At 43.1% G+C, this 14,725-nt stretch overlaps 1 protein-coding gene and 1 non-coding gene across 2 annotated transcripts in view; one reads left to right on the top strand and one right to left on the bottom strand.

Moving 5' to 3' along the window:
• Window positions 1-14,725, bottom strand: part of ZC3HAV1 (zinc finger CCCH-type containing, antiviral 1) — a 61,446-nt gene that overhangs the window by 32,403 nt on the left and 14,318 nt on the right. Inside the window, exons 2-3 of the mRNA XM_036863610.1 lie at window positions 7,647-7,782; window positions 2,340-2,592 (exon numbers count right to left, since the gene is read on the bottom strand). Of these exons, the coding sequence (XP_036719505.1) occupies window positions 2,340-2,592; window positions 7,647-7,782 (389 nt within the window). The remainder of the gene's footprint in view (window positions 1-2,339; window positions 2,593-7,646; window positions 7,783-14,725) is intronic.
• TRNAE-CUC lies at window positions 935-1,007 on the top strand. Its single transcript has one exon. It is a non-coding gene; the product is annotated as a tRNA-Glu (tRNA).

Here is a 14,725-nt window from a genome sequence, read left to right as displayed (position 1 = left end):
CACAACTACCGAGCCTGCACTACAGAGCCCCTGAGCCACAACTACTGAGCCCACGTGCCTAGAGCCTGTGCTCTGCAACGAGAAGCCCGCGCACTGCAACAAAGAGTAGCCCCCGCTCGCCGCAACTAGAGAAAGCCCAGCGGAGCAATGAAGACCCAACGCAGCCAAATAAATAAATTAATTTTAAAAAAAAAAAGTCACTTAAAATTTCCAAGCCTCAGTTTCCTTATCCATTAAGTGAGGCCAATAATACACCTGCCTTGCTTCACAGCTTTGCTGTGAGAAACAATGATGAGATGTTTTAGGTGAAAGTCCCTTGTAAATGATAAAGCATTTCTCAAATATAAAAAGATTCTCTCACAGAATCTTAGAGTTATATATTCTACTTGCTTCATAAAATTCATCTCCTCTATATCTGCTTCATAAAGACATTAAAAACTGCAAGTGTTAATTCCATTAAACAATATGAAAATGCTTAAGAAATTGTACTGATCACTTCACTGATCATAATAGGATGGCTATTATCCAAAAAAAAACAGAAAATAACAAGTGCTGGTGAGGAGGTGGAGAAATTGAGACCCTAGTGCTTTGCTGGTGGGAATGTAAAATGGTGCAGCCACTGTGGAAAACGGTATGGCAGTTCCTGAAATATTTAACACAGAATTACCATGTGATCCAGCAATTCCACTTCAGGGTATATACTCAAAAAAACTGAAAGCAGGGTTTCAAAGAGATATTTGTACACCCACGTTCATAGCAGCATAATTCACAACAGCCAAAAGGTAGAAGCAACCCAAGTGTCCATCAGCAGATGAATGGATGAACAAAATGTGGTATATCCATTCAGTGAAATAGTATTCAGCCTTAAAAAGGAAGGCAATTTTCAAACAGGCTACAACATGAATGAATTTTAAGGACATTATGCCAAGTGAGGTCCCCGGTGGTCCAGTGGTTAGGACTCCGTGCTCTCACTGCTGAGGGCGCAGGTTCAATCCCTGGCCGGGGAGCTAAGAGCCCACAAGCCATGCGGTGGACTGCCCCCCACCCAAAAAGAAGGACATTACGCCAAGTGAAATAAGCCAGTCACAAAAAGATAAACACTGTGTGATTCCACTTCTAGGAGTTCCCTACAGTCATCAGATTCATAGAGGCAGAAACTAGAATGGTGGCCGACACGGGGCTCTAGGGGAGGAGAGAATGAGGTGCTGTTTAATGGGGGCAGAGTTTCAGTTCTGCAAGATGAAGAAAGTTCTGGAGATTGGTTGCACAACAATGTAAATGGACTTAATGCCACTGAGCACTTAAAAATGGTTAAAATAGTAAATTTTATGTTATGTGTATTTCTACCACAATTGGAAAAAATTACATGTATGTATTCTTTTTTTTTAAAAGGCAGGAAATTCTAGCATGCTACAACATGGATTGGATGAACCTTGCAGACATTATGGTAACTTAAACAGTCACTCACAAAAAGACAACCACTGTATGATTCCACTTCTATGAAGGTGCTAGAGTAGTCAAATTCATAGAGACAGAAAGTAGAATGGTAGTTGTCAGGGGCTGGAAGGAGGAGAAAACAGGGTTATTGTTTGATGGGTGCAGAGTTTGAGTTTGGGAAGATGATAAAGGTCTGGAGATGGATGATGGTGATGCTTGCACAACAATGTGAACATAATGCCATCGAACTGTACACTTTAAAATGATTAAAATGGCCACTTTTATATTTTACCAAATTTAAAAAATAAAAATAAACAAATCTCAAATGAATAGTACTGAAGACTGTAAATGAAATTGTATACAGTGTTGCATTAATACTAAGTGTCCTGTGTTAGTTGTAGCGTGGTTATGTAAGAGAACAGCCTTGTTTAGAGGAGGCCAATGCTGATATATTTAGGTGTGAAGTCTCCCAATGACCGCATACCTCAAATGCTTTAACCACAAAGACGTGATGTGTGTGTGAGCATCTAGATGTCCACATATATGGAGAGAAAGTGATAAAACAACCATGACAAAATATCAACACCTAGTCCATCTGTTAAATTTTTATTATTTTCCTCTTTAAAACAGTTTTATCAATTAGCTTTTAGAAAAATGGTAAACATTTTAAAAAATCTGATGGTGGGGGGAGATAGGGCTTAGCATGAAAATCGAGTTGCAAAATCACACATATACTATGATCATAATTACGTAAAAATTGTGTATGCATATGGACAACGTATGAAAGTGAAAATAAGAGTTTTGTGTGATGAGGTAGAGTGAGTATAGGTAGAGTTTCTCTCTCTTTGCGATTTCTGTTTATTTCTGTTTGTTCTAGTAATTAAAAAGTAGACCGCATTTACCTCTCCACCCAGAGGGTTTCTTCTGGCGGTGCCTGCTGTTGCAGATGTCCTGGATGTTCTGGACCACACTTGAGCTCAGCCCGTGCTCCCTCATGATGGCCAGCACCTTTCTGTCCATCAGGTTATGGGACCGGAAGCAGTTGGCATAACCGCAATTCCCTCGGGTAAAGTGTTCACAGACGTGGAGCCTTTCACACGGTGGCCGCTGGTTACAAGTCTGTTTTCCACCCTCTCCCTTATAATTTTTGCATATCTACAGAAGGAAGAAACAATAGCCGGAGATAAAACATGTTTCTCTATGTGCCACACGTTAAGGAAAGTTTATATACAAATATCAGCTGTAATGACCTATATGGGAACAGAATCTAAAAAAGAGTGGATATGTGTATATATATAACTGATTCACTTTGCTGTTACAGCAGAAACGAACACAACAGTGTAAATCAACTATACTCCGATAAAATTAATTAATTAAATAAATAAATAATAAAACGCAGCTTTTCTTACTTCCTGATAAGAAAAAAAAATCAGAAGCAAGCAGAGATACATCAAAGGAAAAAAATGCTTGTGTATTCCACAATCTTTGATGAGTTCTATTCAATCGATGACTTATTTGGGGCAGAAGAGGCCTACAAACTAAGTAAAAGAAACTTGAATTTGATTAACCTCCTTTGGAAGAATCAACATAAGACGGCTAGCTACAGATAGAACCAAACAGGACCCAAAGGGAGCCCTACATTATAAAGGAACCCCAAAGAGGAAGGCCTGTCTTTGGATATCAATTCATTGTTCTGTTAAAAGGACATGTGGAGGGACTTCCATGGCGGTCCAGTGTTTAAGACTCCACGCGGTTCAGTCCCTGGTTGGGGAACGAAGATCCTGCAGGCCGCGCAGTGCCGCCAAAAAAAAAGGACATGTGGGGACTTCCCTGGTGGCGCAGTGGTTAAGACTCCGTGCTCCCAATGCAGGGGGCCCGGGTTCGATCCCTGGTCAGGGAACTAGATCCCGCATGCATGCCACAACTAAGAGTTAGCGTGCCACAACTAGGGAGCCCGTGTGCCGCAACTAAGGAGCCTGCGAGCTGCAACTGAGGAGCCCACGTGCTGCAACTAAGGAGCTGGCGAGCTGCAACTAAGGAGCCCGCCTGCTGCAACTAAGACCCAGTGCAACCAAACTAATTAATTAATTAATTAATTTTTCAGAAGAGGACATGTGGGTCTTACCTACAACTGCTGGGAGTCTAGAATCTAGTCTCAGCTAGGCAGAATGTCAGTTTCTCAAAAGATCAACTGAAGCAGATAATTTGTATATTCCTATGTAAATAGGTATATCTACATATCTAGCTCTACAGAGATGTAGTTCTTACTGAAAGGAGAGCAGAAGAAACACTGTCACTGAGGCCAGACCAGATGATACAGGACTAGAAGATGCTGGTTGAAGTCTGCAGCCCTGGAAGCAGCTACATGTGACCTCACATCTGAATTACTTACTGGCTCCCAGCCTCGCTTTCCTATGATGTAAAGAAGAAAAATATTTGCTCTCCTCACCTAACCAAGTTGTCGAGCAGATTAAATAATAAAATACGTAAATGTGTTGTGCAAAATATGAAATGTGATGCAAATGTTTGAATCATTACATGAAGAAGCTTAAAGATGAAAGCGTTTATAAGTTGTTTCAATGGTCTCTGAGCAAACCAGGTCAACATGGGCCACTATGATGTATCCAAGTGGCAAAGACACAGATTCAGACTCTAACAACCATGATTTAAGCCATATAAACAACTTCTAGGGCTTCCCTGATGGCGCAGTGGTTAAGAATCCGCCTGCCAATGCAGGGGACACAGGTTCAAGCCCTGGTCTGGGAAGATCCCACGTGCCGCGGAGCAGCTGGGCCCGTGAGCCACAATTGCTGAGCCTGCGCGTCTGGAGCCTGTGCTCCGCAACAAGAGAGGCCACGATAGTGAGAGGCCCGTGCACCGCGATGAAGAGTGGCCCCCACTTGCCGCAGCTAGAGAAAGCCCTCGCACAGAAACGAAGACCCAACACAGCCATAAATAAATTAATTAATTAAAAAAAAAAAAAAAAGAAATACAACTCCTTGGGCCCTTCCCCATATCTACAGAGTCAGAGCTGCCAGAGGCCCAGCAGTCTGGGTTTGACAAACCCTCCAGGTGATTCTGACACACATTTAAAGCTTGAGAACCAGTGTTCTAGAGGCTTGAATGAAACAAGAATAATTAGCAACTTCACAAATGATACTTTGGTTAACATTCCTAGTTCTGTGCTGATGTTTAAGTAAGAATGCTCCTGCCAGAACAAATGAAATCATTTCTTCCTTTTAATAAATACATCTCAGTTACACAAGTTTCTATACGAGGAAGTCAGGTTTGCCTGGTGCTTTTATGTTCTCACAGGTCAAGGCAAGGTGGAAGAGTGTGAACATTTTAAGCTTTTGAGGGCAGGCAGTGTGTCTGGTCCACTGCTGCCTTCAGAAGCCCGCCCTTGTAGGAACTCCTGAGTGTTAGTTGAATGAATGCAAAACAAACAATAAGTAAAGTGAGACGCAGAAGGATGAAATGCCTTGTCCAAGACCACAGAGGTGGTTAGTGGCAGAGTCAAGACTCTGAGAGACATGGAAGGACCATCCTTGACCAACGATCCTTGGAACTAGCTGAACTCTGGCTGACCCCCTCCTGCTAAAACCTTGAAAATATTCTGCCCTACTCACCCAAGTTAAAACACTCCTTGAGAGACTACTCTTGCCCCAAATTGTCAAATAGAGACTTATGTTATTGATGCTCTGGTCGATTTTCCACTACAGGAACCAGCGCCTCAGACCTCTGGTTCAGGAGGCAGTGCAGTCTGCTAGCCTGTGATCCTACCCCTGACAAGTGGTAAATGGCAATTAAGTTATTGGCTAAAAATAATCTTCAAGCACAAGCCTTCCCACCCCACCCACTAAGCATGGGTACTGAATTCTTAAAAGGGAAAGGGAACCTCAGATGACACTTCAGACTCTCTGTGTGATAAAGGATGACAACAGCATTTTCCTACGAGGACCCTCCCAGCGCTTTTGTCAACGGGATCCATCACAACAGCACCTTCTAGTAGGTTCTTCCCTAGAGAAAGGAAGAGCCGTCACTCCCCTTATTCTCCAGGGATGTGATACAGAAAGTCTTTGGTGATTTTGGAGAACAGAAGCAGACAGCAGACCTGACGAGGGACCTTTCCAAACTTCCAAGTTTAACACTAGACTAAGGTTGGACCCCAGGGACACTCCTCTCAAGGGTCATAACAAGACTTCACCTGTCGTCATCCCTTCACATGAAAGGAAAAGGAGGGGGTGGCTCTGTTAGTCAACGGGACCTTTAACGAGTTGGTGTGTAAGCCGTTTCCCCATGCTGGTAGCCAGGAGGGACTGAGCTGGCACACAGGCCAAGGGCCATAGGGATCCCAAGACAAGACCTCTAAACCTAGGCTCCTGGAAACGGGGAGAGAGAGAGAGAGAGAGAGAGAGAGAGAAAAATCCAAGTACCTAAATGAAAGAATGCCTGGGGAAACGGCACATATAGTCCTCCTCCACTCTCTCCGTCTCTGAAGACATTTTTACAGACTGCCTTGCATTCCTATCTCTCTTGAGCTCAGTGATCAACTCAAAATCACCCCTCATGTCCTAAGTTTTCTAAGTCCTCAGGGAAACACACTGAGCTTAGAGTCAAAAGATGTTTAACCCCCCAGATATCCCTAATAGCTATCTTGTCATATATAAAAGCACATCTGAATTTCAACCTTGGTTATCTTTTAAAAATATATATATATATATTTATTTACTTATCTATTTTTGGCTGCATCAGGTCTTAGTTGCGGCATGCGGGCTTCTCTCTAGTTGTGGCATGCGTGGGCTCAGTTGTCCCGCAGCATGTGGGATCTTAGTTCCCCGACCGGGGATCAAACCTGAGTCCCCTGCGTTGGAAGGCGGATTCTTAACCACTGGACCACCAGGGAAGTCCCCACCTTTACTTATCTTAATCTCGGTCCCTTCCACGCATTCCACTTGAGTCTTCCATTATGTTTCTGTGCCTCTCTTTCAGTGTGAGGCTAACTCCTCTACACAAGGGTTTTTCTCAGGTCAGATACCATTCTTTAAAAAGCATCCTCTGATTTTCAAGTCAATAGTCCTGTGTGGATGAAACTGTTAATTATCTGCCATTGTCCTTACCTTTCTTCTAATAATAGAAGCTTCCAAGTTTTAGCTGGACAGCTAGCTACCCAGCCACAAACTACATTTCCCAGCCTCCCTTCTACCTAAGTGTGATCATGTGATAAGTTCTGGCGAATGAGATGGAGCAGATGCGCTTTTTACAATGTCCAAGTCGCATCTTTTAAAAAAGAAAGCTGCTTGCCTTTCACTTACTCCCTCTCTACATTCCTGTTGGTTAGAAAATGATGACAGTGAGAAGAGTCTCCTTGTACCTGGAGGAGGAAGCCACATGTTAAAAGAGAACAGAGATTATCTACTGGTCCAATAATAGAATGGATATTTTATATATAAGATAATAAGGCTGACCTACTGGCCTGAGTCCCTGCATGACATCGTGGAATCCAGCTGCCTGACCATCGGATACCTAGCTGCCTACATCTGGGCAAGACCAAAAGTCAGTGAACTATTTCTGTGAAGGATCAAATGGTAAATAGTTTAGGCTTTGCATGCCATTCAGTCTCTGTTGCAAATACTCAACTCACTCTTGTATGAGAAAGCGACAATAGACAATATATAAATGAATGGGGGTGGCTGTGTTCCAGTTAAACTACAAAAACAGGTGGCAGGTGGGATTTGGCCCATGGACCATGGTTTAATGACCCCCGATCCAGACTGTCAAGTGATAGAGAAACAAAGTAATATTTTATTTGAATCACTGCACTTTGAGGTCTCTTTGTTCCAATAACTTAGCCTCAGCCAATACACCCTGTCATCTTCCAAAACCTTGCCTCAAAGCCCACCTCTTCCAGGAGGTCACTCGGATGTAAGGCATCACTTAGTCCTACTGCTATTTCTTCAGATCACACTGGCTCGCACAGGGTTCCCTAGCAGCCTAGTGGAGGAAGCATTCCAGACTCAAATTCTTGTAAAACTTCAAATAGGAAGGAAATTGTTGGAATCTCTCAGATAACTCAGCAACAATCACCTGTTGACCGCCACCTGCAGGCCCTGGTGCTCAGTTTTCTCTGCTCCAATTCCAACACACCCACGATGCCACGCTGCCAACAGCACTCTCCCTGCTTTTCAAACTAAGGAATTAGAACTTACCTCTGGCATAAAAAAAGGGTCATTTTGGAGAAGGAGCACTGCTAACTCCTCTTTGTTCAGTCCAGAGAGTGCATGATTTTTCAGGACCTTGAAGTTATCTTCTGAGAGAATCTCGTGAGAATATTTGCATAAATTCCTGGAAATAAATGACAATGGTCAGTGTTTCCACTCCACAGAAAGTAAAGAAAAAGCAATCATCCAGGGAACTTTCAATGAAAATCAATGCCCATATCCTTTGGTAACTAATACAGGTTGGTCCTGCTTCAAGAGTACACTTTAAAAATATAAATTGATGAAACACCTAGATGGGAAAAGGGAATATGAGGATTTTTTTCACAAATTATACACTTGTATACTTTATTTATTTATGTATTTATTTTTGGCTGCGTTGGGTCTTCATTGCTGCCTGCAGGCTCTCTCTAGTAGCGGCGAGCAGGGGCTACTCTTCGTTGCGGTACGCAGGCTTCTCATTGCAGTGGCTTCTCTTGTTGCTGAGCACGGGCTCTAGGCGCACAGGTTTCAATAGTTGTGGTGCGTGGGCTTCAGTGGCTGTGGCGCGCGGGCTCTACAGCGCAAGCTCAGTAGTTGTGGCACATGGGCTTAGTTGCTCCGCGGCATGTGGGATCTTCCCCAGCCAGGGCTTGAACCTGTGTCCCCTGCATTGGCAGGTGGATTCCCAACCACTGCGCCACCAGGGAAGCCCCGCACATGTATACTTTAAATTATTGCAATACTTCTTCAAACAATGTCTCCTCTAGTATACATTAATAATGTAGGACAAGGAAAAAATGGCGAAGAAACTGATACAAATTTAGTGGAAATGACTGCCCATTGAGTGACAAAGAATAATTAGGATAACACATCTATGGATTGACAATAAAATCAATGAGAAAAGAGAATTCCACTGATCAAACTAAATTAGATGAAATTGTTCCTTGCTTTCTCTCTTCTATGCCTTACATACCAATGTATACCTATATGATTTGTGACTGCAAAAGAATGGAACAAGCTCATAATTGTATATTTCAAACAACTCTACAGAGAAAGAGATAAAAATCCTCTTCACTTTAAGACTGATGATTTAGGTCTGATAGTACTTTCTATGATGATGGAATTGTTCTATAATCTGACCTTCCTAAAATGTAAGCCATACATGACTAATGAACACTTGAAATATAGGTACTAAGACTTAAGAAACTAAATGTTCTATTTTACTTTACTTTAATTAATTTAAATTTGAATAGCCACACATGACTAGTGGCTACCATACTGCAGGGCAGAGATTTAAGTCTTTGCTGTTCAAAATGTGGCGGGAGAACCAGCAGCTTCCCCATTATCTGGGAGCTTGTCACAAATTTAGAATGTCAGGCCCCACCCAAGTTCTACTGAATCAAAATCCGCCTTTCAACAAGATCCCCAAATGATTTAATCACACTGAAGTCCCACAAGCACTGACTTAGACCATTGAGAAACCCAGACAGTACTGATGTTTTCATTAGACAAACATAATGTGACAGTTATCAATGTTGAGCTAACAAACTCGTTCTACCTCTTCACTTACATGCGCTCCCTATAATATCGCCAACATCCTCAGATTTATGGTTTTAACAGTTGCTAATACGATGGGAACTTAATATTTTCTGGTTGGCTCAACCATTATCAAATTGTCAGGAGGTTAGGTAATGGCCAGATTTTCACTACATTACAACCTTTGTACAAACAACCTTTCTTCTTTTAGATTATTTCTTGAGGTCTATTCCTTTGAGAGTATTGCCTCAAAGGACACAATCAGTTTCCCTGCAGCTTCTGTTTCATTTTGATCTCCTGCTCTCCAGAAAACATACCAGCAATCTGAGAGCATGTCTATTTCCCCGCCAGCACATTAACATAGAGTTTTATCACTTTTGCTCCTTCAGTAAGTAGGAAATAGACTTATGGGGGACTTCCCTGGTGGTCAAGCAGTTAAGACTCTGTGCTCCCAATGCAGGGGGCCCAGGTTCGATCCCTGGTCAGGGAACTAGATCCCGCACGCCACATGGTGTAGCAAAAAAAAAAAAAAGAAAAGGAATAGACATGCTTTTAATTTGCACTTTAATTATTAGCAAGACTGAAATATTCCCAAATGTAGACTTGATGCTTGCATTTCCTCTTACTTATAGTATTTGTTCATATCTTTTAACTGTTTATCTAGTGGAGAATGGGTACTAACCTACAGATTTATAACTGTTCTTTATATTTTTTAATACTAATCTTTACCAGCCTTGTGTATTTCAAATAGTTTTGCATTTTTCCCTTTTGATCAAGAACTTATTAAGGTTGTTGTTCAACAATCTGATTGCTGTTCTATACAATCAGATCCTTCCAATTCGCCATTCGTAATTTAGCCCACTGTTTTAATACTTGAGAAATGAATTCCTCCACCACAGCTGGATAACTATACCATTTTGTTTCACCTTTAAAAGAGATATTTTCAACTTTAATTCTTTAAAATATCTGGAGCTTATTTTGACAACCAGCATCAGAGGAGGACAGAAGTGCTTTATATCAACTTTTCTCAATAACGTCTATTAAATTGGACTCCTTTCTTACTATTTTGTTATAGAGGACTATTGTTTGTTAACTTTTTAGCAAATTTAGAACTATTGGAATCCTTATTACGTTTTTATCAATCTACTGTTCTACTTTGAATCCAATACCATACAACTGAAATGTCCTTTGCACTGTATTTTAAATATTAACAGAATAATTTATCCTATTATTGGCTTATTCCTTTTCAAAAATCTCTTTAGTGTACTTAACTATTATTTCCTCTATAGAAATTTTATTCTGGCTTTGTCACTTTCCACAAAAGATCATATTGAGAATCTAATTTGTGTTAACGCCATACATTAGATTGGATATTACGTCATCTTAACTACATTAAATCTTCTGATTCTGGAACAGAAAATATCTCTTCATTTATTCAAGTCTTATTCTATTTTTCTTACTGAGGATTAAAATCTTTCTTTTAATAGTTCTCTCACTTCCCAAATATTAAACATGAATCAGTTGCCACTATGATGTTTTAGTTGTTTGTCACTAGTAAACAGAAATGTGAATGACTGCAAAATTATCTTACTGAAATTGACAATGATTTTTTAAACGTAAACATCTACATAAAAGTTATTCTCTAAGAATTAATCTTTAAAAGCCACTATTCAAATAGTGACTTTTAATAGTCCCACACTCTTCACGCTGTCTGCGTGTAAGGCATTTCTGAAGCACTCTAGAATTGCCTTCTTTTTTTTTTTTTTTTTTAATAAATTTTATTTATTTGTGTATATATGTATGTATGTATGTATGTATTGGCTGCGTCGGGTCTTCCTTGCTGCGTGCAGGCTTTCTCTAGTTGTGGCGAGCGGGGGCTACTCTTCGTTGTGGTGCGCAGGCTTCTCATTGCGGTGGCTTCTTTTGTTGCGGAGCACACGCTCTAGGCACGCAGGCTTCAGTAGTTGTGGCGCGCGGGCTCAGTAGTTGTGGCTCATGGGCTCTAGAGCACAGGCTGAGTAGTTGTGGCGCACGGGCTTAGTTGCTCCGCGGCATGTGGGATCTTCCCGGACCAGGGCTCGAACCCGTGTCTCCTGCATTGGCAGGCGGATTCTTAACCACTGCGCCATCAGGGAAGCCCTAGAATTGCCTTCTTATCTAGCCGTGGAACCTCATGAGAAAAATCAGAATCAACAACCACGGCAGCCACTGCCCAAGCCCTTAAAACCCAGCCAGCCCTCCCACGCACCCTGCTTCATGCACAATTCAAGGGCAGCTGGTCAGGCTCTGGCGACAGCCTGTATCTTAGCCGTTTTCTCAGGCGTGCTCTCTCCTGGCTTTCTCTACCAGGAGTTCAGGCTTCCAGTGTGTGTCTGGCACTCCTTGATAAAGCTGACCTCAGCTCTCCGCTTGCTCCTGGGGTCTGTCCTTTCAGATAACTGCTGCTGACCTCAGCCACCACGACCCAGAGCCCTCGGCGGCTGGGCTGGGACGCCCACCTTATCACTCCTCCAACCACCACGGGAGGGGCGATCTGTGAAGAGACTCTACAGCAGGAAGGGGACCAGCCTCCAGCCCAGAGCAGGAAATCCCTCCATTAGAGCTTTACCAGATACGTGCGAGCTTCATTACCTCACAAGGCATCTCACTCCACCGGGTACTGCCGTTAACGATCCTCTTGATATGGAACAGAAAATGACCTTGTTGAAACACCCTGCTGCTAGGCAGGTTCTACCCTCTGGCTCGGAGATATCTGACAACTGGGAGGAATTAAGAACCTTTCTTCCCTTTGAGCTCCAGTCCAAACATTGTGATCACAGAGCCAAGACTATGGTACCTCTCCTGTGGCCAGATTAGGGTCACAGATGAGGACCCAGTCCCTCTCCAGGTCCCAGCAAGATACAGCATCGGTCATATCTGTCTTCTGCCTGCTCTGTCCTAGCCAAGGAGCAGTGGGGCGCTTCCAAGGTCCTGGAAGTCAACATTTCCTCTAAATAACTAAAGGCAGCCAGACAAGTCTAATAAGAACCCCTCTGCCTGGAGCCCTGAGTGTCCAGGCTTTGCCAAGCTCACCCAAGACACTCATGCCTGTAGGAAGAGCCCGCCCAGCACACGCTGCACTGGCTGGGTCCTTGACGTTGCCCGTCTGAGGGCCCAGATCGCTTTTCATTTCTCATCTCCATCCTCAGGCAAACTGCTCGTTCCTCTAGATTCCATAATACTCACCTTGAACCCAGCTTCAGTCAGCAGCATGTCGTATCTAGCCTTGAGTTCTGACCTGCAGCCCTGTCCCTGGGAGGCCCTGCTCAGTTTTCCCACATTCCCTAGACTTTTCCAAACTTGTTAGAGGCTTTATCTCCACCCTAATTTCAACATATTGTTCAGGGCGGGGCAGTTTGTGCTCACCTATTTGGGGAGTAAGACCAGAAGTACAGACACTAACATTTATTACATATTTACTAAGCGACCGGAACTTGCATCTGTTATTTATAACCTACGAGGAAACAGTTTACTTTTTACTTTGGGAAACTGAGGCTGGGTAAAATGAGAAATCAAAGGTGACTCAAATAAGAGGAAGAGCTGATAATTGAACCCAGATCTCAGAAAGCAAATAAAAACATAATCTGGAAAAATGAACAAAAACAGACATGTCTGAAATTTTTCCAAACCAGAAAGAAAAAAAAAAAAAAATGCCATTCTGGATTATTCAAACTACTGTTCCCTAGCACTAAGTAGAAAATTGAGAGTAGGGTATGAGGAGAGAGAATGCATATAAATCACATATGCGGTGTAGAAGGGACACAATAAATGATAGAAACTGTTGCTTAGGGACTTCCCCGGTGGTTCAAGGGTTAAGACTCCATGCTTCCACTGCAAGGGCGCGGGTTTGATCCCTGATTGGGGAACTAAGATCCTGCATGCCACATGGCGAGGCCAAAAAAAAAAAAAAGAAACTGTTTCCTATGGTTGGCATTGCGGAGACAAGTTTGGCAGCAGCGCTCATCATGGTCAGGGCTTGATGGAGATCATGTTCAGGTTTAAGATGCAGAAGCTTCCTTCTCACTTTCTTCTGATCACTCTGTCCCAGCTCCAGGTCCCTAGTATTCGCTAGGAGGATTTAGCCAGGAAATAGTGTGAAAGTCTCCCAAGGCCTCTTGGGGGTTCTCAAAGCCAGTGGTTCTCAAAGTGAGGTCCCCTGATCAGCATCACCTAGGAGGTTGTCAGAAATGCAAATTCTCAGGCCCCATCCCAGACCTGCTGGGTGAGTCTCAACCTTCTAGCTCACATCAGAATCATCCAGAGGGTTTGTTAGAACCCAGATTGCTGGGGCCCACCCCCAGAGTTTCTGATCAGTAGGTCCGGGGTGAGGGCTGAGAATCTGCATTTCTGACAAGCTCCCAGGTGATGCCGCCGCTGCCGGTCCGATGAGCACACTTGGAGCAAGGATGCTGAAGGCTACCTTCTCCAGCAAAGAATAATGGGCTGGGCAGAAGGCTGATTCACAGCCACAGGGACTCCCCGCCTCCCGGCACAGAAAAGAGCTTGCCCACAAACCACTATGAACCGCCCAGGGGGAAAACAAGTGTTTGCAGAATGCTGCCTGCACTTGGAGCAGATAAACTTCAAACAGCATGAGCTGGGATAAGAGGTGATAACTTTTAAAAAAAAAGAGCGAACATGGCCTTGGAAGAGGCAGGAATGTCTCTCAGGAATCTCAAGCCAAAAAGCCTAAAAACAAATGACCTTTTCACTCTTCTCTTCCAGTCACAGAACAAAATGTTACTTCAACCCTGGCAATAAACGCTTCCCCAACCACAGATGAAGTCTAGCCTGCAGAGAGGGTCTCATCCCTGGTTACACATAATAATCAACCGGGGAGGGCTTAGAAATACCTAAGCCTGGGCCACACCCTCAGAGACTGATTTAATTTGACAGGACGTGAGACCCCAGATGATTCCAACGTGCAGCCCAGGCTGGGATTGCTGGCTGGGCCTGTCAGATGAAATTCTAAGCTAGGTTCCTGAACTAGACACTCACACACGTGAACTCTAGCACTTCACAGGTCAGCAAACATAGGGCCAACCCTGGGCTCCACAATCAGACCAACGGTAAAAAGATAACCTTAAGGAGAGTCTTGTTTCCTGACAGTCATTTGTATCAAAATACCCCTTCTCTTCTCCTACTCACCTGCTCTGTTCCCCAACACCTCATGTGGGAGGGTGGACAAAATCAAAGAGCTAGTCAGTTTGTAGAGAAGACAGGAAATAGCTCATCATGATTCAAGTCAGGCAAAAAAGGAACCAGGATGTGTGAAAGATAAAATCTAGAGAACACTCATCTAAAGAATAAAACGTCACCCATCAAAACCAACCCTGAAAAGTATTAGTCATGAGACTCCTATCCTCTATATGTTTTTACTTCTGACGTTCCAGATTAAATTGCCAGTTACTAGAGGCAGGGATGGTTCACTGAATCTGGAACCCCTAGTCAGATGGGGGAGAACCAGAGGAGACCAGCAGAGAGCACAGGAACAGGATAAGGAACAATGTCAG

The sequence above is a fragment of the Balaenoptera musculus genome, chromosome 9 (genome assembly GCF_009873245.2).
Source record: "Balaenoptera musculus isolate JJ_BM4_2016_0621 chromosome 9, mBalMus1.pri.v3, whole genome shotgun sequence".
Taxonomy (NCBI): domain Eukaryota; kingdom Metazoa; phylum Chordata; class Mammalia; order Artiodactyla; family Balaenopteridae; genus Balaenoptera; species Balaenoptera musculus.
Note: the sequence above shows the minus strand (reverse complement) of the source record. Positions and strands in the feature narration are given on the sequence as shown.